The 10,036-nt window shown below is 40.1% G+C and overlaps 1 protein-coding gene across 1 annotated transcript; it reads right to left on the bottom strand.

Annotated features, from left to right (window-relative positions):
- Positions 1 to 1,994: 1,994 nt before the first annotated feature.
- Positions 1,995 to 8,461, bottom strand: NPS (neuropeptide S). The gene is made up of 4 exons (XM_042238614.1): positions 8,403 to 8,461; positions 8,002 to 8,050; positions 5,179 to 5,292; positions 1,995 to 2,174 (listed from the first exon to the last, which is right to left on the bottom strand). Exons 1-4 carry the CDS (start codon positions 8,459 to 8,461, stop codon positions 1,995 to 1,997), a joined length of 402 nt encoding a protein of 133 aa, XP_042094548.1.
- Positions 8,462 to 10,036: the final 1,575 nt, after the last annotated feature.

Raw genomic sequence — 10,036 nt, 5'->3', positions numbered from 1 at the left:
AGAGAATTTTTCCAATTATGCTTTCGGTGTTTTATTATTCCAGCCCATCCATATAAATGCAAGCAGAGAATTAGGAAGATTCCTCTGCAATAAAAGCTCCTCTCTTCCCTACACGATGGACCTCATGATGCCACGAGCTTCCTAATGCAGTCACTGTTCTTCAGCTCTGCAGAAGGAAGTGGTGTCTATTGGCCTGTCTAAGTAGCTTCCCCACCAACAATGCTAGGAAGATTTTTTTTAAAGCCGAAAACCAAAAAAACACCGTTTTCCTTGACGATCACCTGTCAGATTTTCCACCATTTCTTGGGAGCACTTTACATCTCCTCTACAAAGCCTCCTGGGGCTGTGGAGCCTGTCTGTATGGATTCCCTCCTGGCATTTCCAGATGCCCTGAGGAGAGTCCAGGCTTGCAGTGGAGGATAAGGAGAGTGGAGCTGCCAGTAGAAGTGCCAGGGAGGTTCTAAAACTGCCTTCATCGGGATATTGTGAACAGTAAGCAGGATAATACATATCAGATGTCCAGCACATAGGATGTGGGCTTCCCAGGCGGCACCAGCAGTAAAGAATCCACCTGCCAGTGCAGGGGACACAGGGGACGGGTTCGATCCAGGGTCGGGAAGATCTCCTAGAGTAGGAAATGGTTCTTGCCTCGGAAATCTCGCGGACAGAGGAGCCTGGCAGACTACAATCCAGGGGGTTGCAAACAGTCAGACACGACTGGGCACACACGCCTGCAGTGTGTACTCACCAAGTGCTGGCTGTTACTCTCATATGCACTTTAAATTAAATTCTAAATATATATACAAATGTATATTGAATGTGCCATCAAATTTATAACTGTCAGTTTTTATTTCCATTAAATATATTTTCCTTAAATCCATGTCTTTCTTTAGAAATTTGATATTTTCAAGAATAACAATAATAAAAAAAAGCAAAGTTGCCCTCATAGACACAGAGGCCAGGACCTTAGAGACAGAAAGCGAAAGGTCACATGGATCCTAAATCCTAAAATACATTAGGACTTGTTCATCTCATCTGTGTCTGTACTAATAGAGTGAAATGGAAAATATGTTTTCTTGGTTAGCATTTTTTACAGAATTAAACATGCACATACATATTTATTAAGGTTATGCATTTGAGGTGATAAATCATCAACCAATGTTGCATTATCCTTTTTTTTTTTTTTTTTTAAAAAGTAATGTCAAGAGTTTCTATGGAAGGGATGCCTGGTCTTCTCTGGAGCAGGAGGGAGTGGGGCTTTAAGAAGCACAGATTGGGAGAACTGACTCACAAGGGGCTCGCCCCATCCCCATAGCTACGGTGGGTCATCAGTAGTTTTTTGGTTGTCTTGATCTTTACCAGCCATATTTCTGTGTTTTAAGATTTAAAAAGAAGACAAATTTCCGAGACAAAACAATGATCTATGTCTAAGTTTATTTGATGGAAAAGGGTAGCAAGATTTAGACCCGGAGGGCTCTGATCATATTTGTTTCTGGTGTCAATCGACTGAGGAAAACACACTTGTGTCATCAGCCTTAACTTTGCTTACTCTCACAAGACTTTTTTAGAAGCTGAAATAACACATTCCCAAAGCATTGGCCCAGCTAAGCCATTTCAGAAAACCATATTGAAAAGAAAAAAAATCAGTATTATATTACAGGCACGGGGTGACGGGGGGGCGGAAATCATACCATTGTCATCATAGTAAAAATACTCCTACTTTTTGGTCAATTTAAGATCAAAGCAAATGTGTCTATCCCTACTCAGGCAAGCTGCTAACTGATCACATAAATATTTTATTCTCTCACAGTGAAAGTTTGACACAGGCTTACATTTTTTAAAACTTAATTTACTCTGTACCAGTAAGGAGAGAGAAGATACTTAAGAACTGACCGTGTGCTAACACTTAATGATAAAGATATAACTGACTTTCAGTACATTAGTCACACTATACAAAATCTGAGATTAATTCCCAGAGTCCTTTGCACACTTATTCATGATTTTGCTCTTCGAAAGGAAGTTTTTTTCATCCCTGTGCCGACACCGTTGCGAAAGGACCTTTTCATAAGTGTCTTCTCCAAAATTGGCTTTAGAAAATCTAGCCCCTCTCTCATGTCCATCCTGGTTGGGCAGCTGTTCAGCAGAATGACAAAATAATCAGATTTTCCAGACACCTGGCAATTAAGATGGGGAGAGAGGGAGAGAATACAGCTTTAGAGTTCCAAGCTTATCTCAATTGTAACAATCTTCAGAATCTTATGGTGACAAATCCAATATAGCCAATATTCAAAGAGGGTTTTACTAAAACACTTTTTTAAATATAGACTTTATCAAAATACAAAATACTGTTTGAAGCTGTCTACCCTCTTCTCTACATTTTGTACTACTTATGTGATTGCAGCTATTCAGTATTTGCATCGTACACCCTACAGTTATCTTGTTGCTCTTACTTTATAAAGAACCTTTCAAGTGGCACTAATTAGTCTTGGGAATATTTTTTTTTTTAATTCACTGAGAAAAACAACCCATGATAACCAAACTCCAGGTTTCAGTTGCAGCCACTTTCCTTCTGAGGCCTGTCCTGAGTCACTTTCCAAGTCTCTCCACAAGGATATCTTTGAACTTGAGAGTTGACATCTTTGTCTCTTGACTTTGGCTCAGTTCCACCAGGGGCTCAAAGGCCTGAATGATTGAATATTGTGTAGGGGGCACTTAACTGTGAGAGAAACAAGTCTGACATCTTAGAGCTCAAGTTGGCCATCAAGAACATGCAATTCAATCCCATACTTTGTAGATGGAGAAGCTAAATAAAGACCTGAGGGGCATGATGGGTAGTCTTTGTGCTACGTGCTTATTTGTATCACCTGATTTTAACCCCTCAAAAAGCTTTATGAAGTTGATACTATTATTTCCTTGCTTATAATTTCCCATAAATAAGGAAATTAATTACATGGCTTATGGGTGAAGCAGGACTTGAACTGAGGAATCAGACTCCAAGCCCATGTTTTTCAGCTGTGTGAGAGCTACAAGAAGAAAGGGGGCTGAATGCTTTTATTACAGATAAAGAACATTCTACAGTGCCAAAAGCACATATTTCCTCTCCTGTTACAGGAAAACAAGTTTGATTTGGAGTGACTTTGAAAGTTGAGACAGGACCAGAGTGCATCCCAAGGTTCTCCACCCCCAACTGGGGTAGAGGCTTCTGGAGGGGTCCAGCAATCAGAGCCCCCAAAAAAACCATTCCTACTGGTCTCTGTGGGAATGCATGGGCACTTAGGAGTTTTAGATCTGGGAATAATCAGAGAATTTCAGAGGCACTGGTCATATTTGTCATGGAAAAACCAATCAAAAACTCTTACACTCTTATGTCTTACCCTGTATTAGTAGAGAAGATCTAAGCATGATATAATGCCATCTATTTTAAATTTCCAACAACAAGGGCCTATGAGTCATTTCAGGAAGGGGAACACTCCAGTTCTTTCCAGAAATTCTCATAATTCCACATTTATATTGTAAATATATATATGTAATCCTAGTTACAACAACCCCAAAACATCAGTGTGTGAGTGAGCTCAGTCATTTGGCCGTGTCCAACGCTTCTCAACCCCATGGACTATAGCCCACCAGACTTCTCTGTCCATGAGACTTTCCAGGCAGGAATACTGGAGTGGGTAGCCACTCCCTACTCCAAGGGATCTTCCCGACCCAGGGATCAGAACTGTGTCTTCTGCATCGGCAGATGGATTCTTTACCACTGAGCCACCTGGGAAACCCAAAACACCAGTAAACATCCCTAAAAAGATACTTTGCTGATCAGTGAAGGGAGTCCTTGTCAGACAGACTCATTAGCTGCATAATATGGTATGTTTGCCTGCTTGATAAACTTTATGAAGTTTACAACAAATATTATAAAAGCCTCTATGTTCTTTGCATAATCACTCACCCGAAACAGTCAAATTGGCACCATTACTATGTGATACAGTTATAATGAGAACAAAATTGTCACATGAAAAAATAGAAATATGGAAAATTCAGTGAAGGAAGAAACATTTCATTTATGGACAAGACGATCTCATAAGAACAATAGAGGAAAGAACATTCTTAATTTTTAAAAAAATGCACAAGTGCCTTTGTTCAACAGAAATGTCATGAACAAACCTTTAGGGAAAGAATAGAAAGTAATTAGGAAGGCATTTGAGAAAATATACCAATTTGTGGATTGTTACTCATCTGTTTGATCAATGTGCTGTCTTATAGAATCAATGGCTAAATTAGTGTGGAATGCTCATAGGAGTAAACCAGGTAAAAAGAAACTAGATTAAGTGAACAAGAAATAGAAAAATGATGTGCATAGATCGGTGAGAAGACTCATAATGTAAATAGCTAGGTCATGATGTTGGGACATATAGTTATTGTTCAGAATTCATGTGGTATCTCATTATCTTAAAAGTGGCTTTATTAATTACACTGATTTCAGTAATTACTGTGTGCCATGTTAAGTTTTACTGAAGCAGAGTTAAAGCATAAAAATCTATCAATGACAAAATGTATTTTAAAATTTTAAATGAAGTATTGACATAACACAACTGAAATATCATGTAGAAACAGCATTAAAAATTCCAAAAAAAGAAAATGTCAATTTCTGAATGTCTTGATTAGTTCAATGAATACAGTTAGGAATTTAATCAATATTCTTCAATAAACATATGAATTCGTATTTTATATTATGTTTCATTGAGAACTGACATATTATCTATATCCTGTATCTGAAAAAAGTCAACATTTTTGTAAAATTAAGAAACTTGCTGCTTTTGAAAAATAATCCTTTGTATCTTTAATATAGCTTCGAGTGTTAAATGCTCACTTTGATTATGAGTTGATGCATGTGAAACAAACAATTTATCATGAGCAAAGTAACTTACATTTTATGTTGAAATTATTTTCTTATGCAAGGCCAACTCTTACATAATTCAAAGCAAAGTTTAATATAACCTGTATTACTATTGTAAAAATCTTCCTTTTTACCTAATTTTATGGTTACTCATATTTCTTTCATTGTAAGCTCTAATAATAAAGGAAATAACTTTCGTTACATATTTCTAGAGATTATTTTGAATTTACATACTCTACAATATTAGTTATTTAGTCAAGCATCAAAAATAGAGGCAAAACTCTTACCTTAGAAGATGAAATTGGATGACACCAAAACATATGCATTGTAGAAATCAACAGAAATAGAATAAGATTGAATTTTAATGAACTGCAGAGTAGGAAAAAAAAAATCAGAAAAGTCTTATTCAGGCAAGTATAAATTAAAAAGCATATACAAATTCAACATTTTTCTTTGTGGAAAAATGCAATCTCTTACCTAATCATTCTGGGCTTCCTGAGATCTCTGCAGATGGGTGATTTTATTCCCAGATTCCTCACTGTTACTCTCAGATCCTCCTTGAGTGATCCTTTTATACCAGAAAATTTCAAGAGTGAAAATGTCATCATGTCCCATCATAGGTGACTAATTGATTCTGGCTGAGGCCTTTTGTTCCTCTTAAGTTGGAAAAGGACAATAACATATAAGCATTGTCATTGAGCTACCAACTATTGACTTTATTTAAAGTTTGCCATTAAAAATGACCTTCAAAAGCCCTGTCTTCTAGACCAGAGGTCTCAAAAGAAACCAAAAGTTTGTTTAACTCAGAGTTTAAACACTTAAGAAGGAAGACATTATTTCCTTGAATATCCAGATGTCTATTTTCAAAGAATAATGCACAAAGAGTCTTTACAGGAATGAAGAACATCAACCCAAACAATGTGCATACATTGAGTTTCCCACAGCAGATGGCCTTTCTCAGGACTTCCGTGATTAGAGGAGGGAAACAACTGTCTCCCACCTGCTATTTGCCACTCATCCTCCAGATAAAGGGAAAGCACAATCGCTCCTCCATTTCCATTGTTGTTATTCAGTCACGAAGTCATGTCCAGCTCTTTGTGACCCCATGGACTGCAAAACACCAGACGCCCCTGTCCTTCACTGTTTCCCAGAGTTTCCTCAAATTCAAGTCCATTGAGTTGGTGATGCTATGTAACCATCTCATCCTCTGCCAGCCCCTACTCCTTTTGTCTTCAGTCTTTCCCAGCATCAAAGTCTTTTCCAATGAGTCAACTCTTTGCATCAGGTGGCCCAAGTACTGGAGCTACAGCTTCAGCATCAGTCCTTCCAATGAATATTCAGCATTGATATCCTTTAGAACTGACTGGTTTGATTCCCTTCCAGTCCAAGGGATTCTCAAGAGTCTTCTCCAGTACCTCAACTCCAGAGCATGAATTCTTCAAGAACACCCAGTCTTCTTTATGGTCTAACTCTTACATCCATCCATGACTACTGGAAACACCATAATTTTGCATCCCCAAAGTCCTGGGGCCAGAGTTCTGGGAGGGCCTGCCTGTCACAGCCACTGTTTTCTCTCCAGGGCATGAAATTCTTCAGGAAGCCTCTCCTGTCCTTGTGTACCACATTAATAAATGGCACCCACATTAATGATGGGTGTCCACATTAATAAATGGATTCAGGAGCACTAAGTGTGAGCAGATGTTACTGAGGCTTACAATGGAGGGAAACACCAAGCAAGGTGCTGCTTCCTGCTTGGGTAACTAGTACTTCTGAGACAGAGCCAATATTTTTGCAATACAAAGCAATGGAGGAAAGTCCTTGCCTTCTCAAGATCAGCATCTTTTGGAGGACAAAGCTGTCCTTCGTCTGGGATCTTCGATGACCATTGGTCAGTGCTTCATCCCTTTCTTTTGGGAACCGCCCTGCAATTTGATTCTCACGGGATTTTCAATCACACAGTCACACTCCACCTTCCACAAAGAAAAGTAGTCGAACTGACTCTCAAGAGAATCTGGAAATTAGTGCCAAGTTGGGAGCTGGGACATGTGATCCAAAACTTTTGATAGCCCTTTTGGAGACATTCTACAGAGACTTAAGACACCAAGCGACTCAACACCCATGGTTACTTTTGGTCTCTCTTTAAACCCAGCTAAAATTTTAAAAAGCAATGGAGAAAATCAATGAAACCAGAAGCCTGTGCTTTGTAAAGATTTTTGTTAGCTAAATTGGCCAAAGACAAGAAAAAAGAGAAAATACTTAAATTGTTAGCATCAGAGATGAAAGAAGCAGGATTGCTACCAACAGTTTGAAAAATTAGAACTACAAAGAAATACATGGGTACTCAGTATCTTGTAATAATTTATAATGGAAAAGAACCTGAAACTAGAAAGAAAGGGAGAGAAGACGACACAGATAGCATTTTGCTGAGTGAGGGGAAATCACTGAAGCAGGCTTGAGAAAGGTGTCTATTGAAATGGAGTTCGGTAACAGACTCACAACAGACTTGAGTATTCACGGAACGTGTTATTGCCAGATGGGTGACGGTGGTACTAACGAAGGAGGATCCTCTGGAATGTTGAGAATCAATTCAGTCTCACCTCCCCTCCCCAGTTCCCATGTACAGACACCTTCTGCTTTGTCAGAAGACCATAGATTTATCCTGAAAAGAGGGTAAGGCAGAGGACCTCCTGATGGGGTGACTCAGGTACAGTGGCATTACGGAGTCCTCTCCCACCAAAAGGAAGGTTAAACAAGCATTTTGCTCAAAGCCAAGGCCCATGGATCAGTTCTCTAACTCAGGTCCGAGCACACCATTAGCTCTTTACTCTGGAGACAAGTGAAAGGAGACTCGTCTCTGCGGTCTACCCAATGCTGTGGGTGTCTGATGCAAGGTTTTTCTGGAAACTAGGATTCGATGGTGGGGAGAAGACAGAAATTTGAGCACTGAGTGTTGCTCAGTTGTGTCCAATTCTTCGTGACCCCATGGACTATACAGTCCTTGGAATTTTCCAGACCAGAATACTGGAGTGGGTAGCCTTTGCCTTCTCCAGGGGATTTTCCCAACCCAGGGATCGAACCCAGGACTCCTGCCTTGAAGCCGGCTTCTTTACCAGCTGGGCCCCCAGGGAAGCCTGGATGCCTGAAAATGTGGGGTGGAATCTGGGGGTATCATGGGACAGGGGGATGAGACTGGAGTCAGGGGTATCTAGAAAATTCTGCCAGACACTGGTTCACAGGGCTTTGCCTGGGACCACCACCTCCTTTGGTAACTGTGCCGGTCAAGTGACGTCCAATGAGAGGCATTTCTGGCTCAACTGGAACCTGCAGAGACCCATTGTCAACACCGAAAGGGCAGGTTAGTGCTCCACTCAGCCTTGGAATTTAATAGACTTTTCATTGAAAGTTTATCCTCTTATTTGTCACGACGCAACCATCTTTGAGTCACCCAAGCCCTTTTCACATATTTCCTCATGGCATCCATGTGAACGCCAGAGGGAGAAGGGACACGTACTTTTTGACTTTTTCTTCTCGTTGGTCAAACCTGAAGTCGAGACACGCGTTCAGAACCATGTTTCAGAAGTTCAAGCACATCGTGTATTTTGGACAGAAAAGGTCAACAGGAGCCCTTTCTTTCCTAATTTCCAGTGCTTCCTTCCGGTTATGACCCCAAGAAATGTCCCCCAAGTACCACCTTGATCATTACTGCATTTGGCTCCTTGCTGAAAGCAGGACTTGGAAATGTATTAAAATGATTTTAAAGGAATAAGTGACAAGCTGGAAAAGGTCATCAACTCAGATAATTTAGGGTTTTGGCGTCTTAAAAATAATTCTACAATTGATTCCATTGTCCCTAATTATAACACATATTAAGCCCTGCATCCTTCAGCATCTATGGAAAAATCAATTTCATCTTAACGGCTTCTTAATTCATACAACTGCTCTATCCTCTGAAAGTATAATTAAAATGCAGAAAGTGGCTGAGCGCATTTTCTGGTTTTATACCAGAGTAGGGGAAATGAAGGCTTAGGCAGAGCTTAGGTTAATTTATTGAAATAAATCATCTCTCCGGTGCCTGGTTGCTCCTAAAATGCTCTGTTACAGTTTTCACTTGGGCGTTCAGAACAGGCCCAGTGTTGGAGACCAAGGTTCTATGAAAATAAAAGGCAAAGACAATCCAGAGGGTGCTGGTGGGACATAAAAAGTGAAAGCAAGGCTCCTTGCTTCTGAGCATCATTTCTCAGTGTTGGCGCTGCTGATATTTGTAGCTGATGGTTTTCGGAGGTTGGTTCCTATGTGTTGGAGGAGGTGGCAACAGCCTCTGTTCAGTAGAGACTGGGAGAACTACCCCCTGCCCCCCGAGCTGGGACAACGGAAAATGTCTCTAGACATTATCAAATGTCTCCTGGGTAGGGGAACCAAACCACCTCCATGGAGAACCACTGTTTAGAGTTAAGTTCTCTGCTCGCTCTCTCTCCACGGATGTGGAGTCCGTGGGTGGACATACATTTCACAAGCATGGCATCACTGTCGGGGGACAGTATGTTTTTGGTGATGCATAAAATAGTGGTGTATCTTCTAATGGATAAAATCTTAGGTTCAATGGAATAGTACTTACTTTTAGAAAGGAACTATCAAAGGCAGTATTTGAGGCATGTTTCTTAATATTACATGTTCATTTAAATAGTAAGAAGAACTGTAAAAAAAGATCTTCATGACCCAGATAATCATGATGGTGTGATCACTCACCTAGACCCAGACACCCTGGAATGTGAAGTCAACTAGGCCTTAGGAAGCATCACTATGAACAAAGCTAGTGAAGGGGATGGAATTCCAGTTGAGCTATTTCAAATCCTAAATACTGTGAAAGTGCTGCACTCAATATGTCAGCAAATTTGGAAAACTCAGCAGTGGCCGCAGGACTGGAAAAGGTCAGTTTTCATTCCAATCACAAAGAAAGGCAATGGTAAAGAATGCTCAAACTACCGCACAATTGCACTCATCTCACACGCTAGTAAAGTAACGCTCAAAATTCTCTAAGCCAGGCTTCAGCAATACATGAAACATGAACTTCCAGATGTTCAAGCTGGATTTAGGAAAGGCAGAGGAACCAGAGATCAAATTTCCAACATCCACTGGATCATCAAA

This window comes from Ovis aries, chromosome 22 (assembly GCF_016772045.2).
Source record: "Ovis aries strain OAR_USU_Benz2616 breed Rambouillet chromosome 22, ARS-UI_Ramb_v3.0, whole genome shotgun sequence".
Lineage (NCBI taxonomy): Eukaryota > Metazoa > Chordata > Mammalia > Artiodactyla > Bovidae > Ovis > Ovis aries.
The sequence above is the reverse complement of the archived record's forward strand: the minus strand, read 5'-3'. Positions and strand labels throughout refer to the sequence as shown.

Coding starts and splice junctions, on each gene's coding strand:
- NPS (XM_042238614.1), bottom strand. CDS start 8,461: ATGGTTCTGAACGCGTGTCTCGACTTCAGGTTTGACCAACGAGAAGAA. Junction 8,051..8,402: donor CGAGAAGAAAAAGTCAAAAA/GTACGTGTCCCT, acceptor TGATACCCCCAG/ATTCCACCCCACATTTTCAG. Junction 2,175..5,178: donor ATCCAATTTCATCTTCTAAG/GTAAGAGTTTTG, acceptor CTTAATTGCCAG/GTGTCTGGAAAATCTGATTA.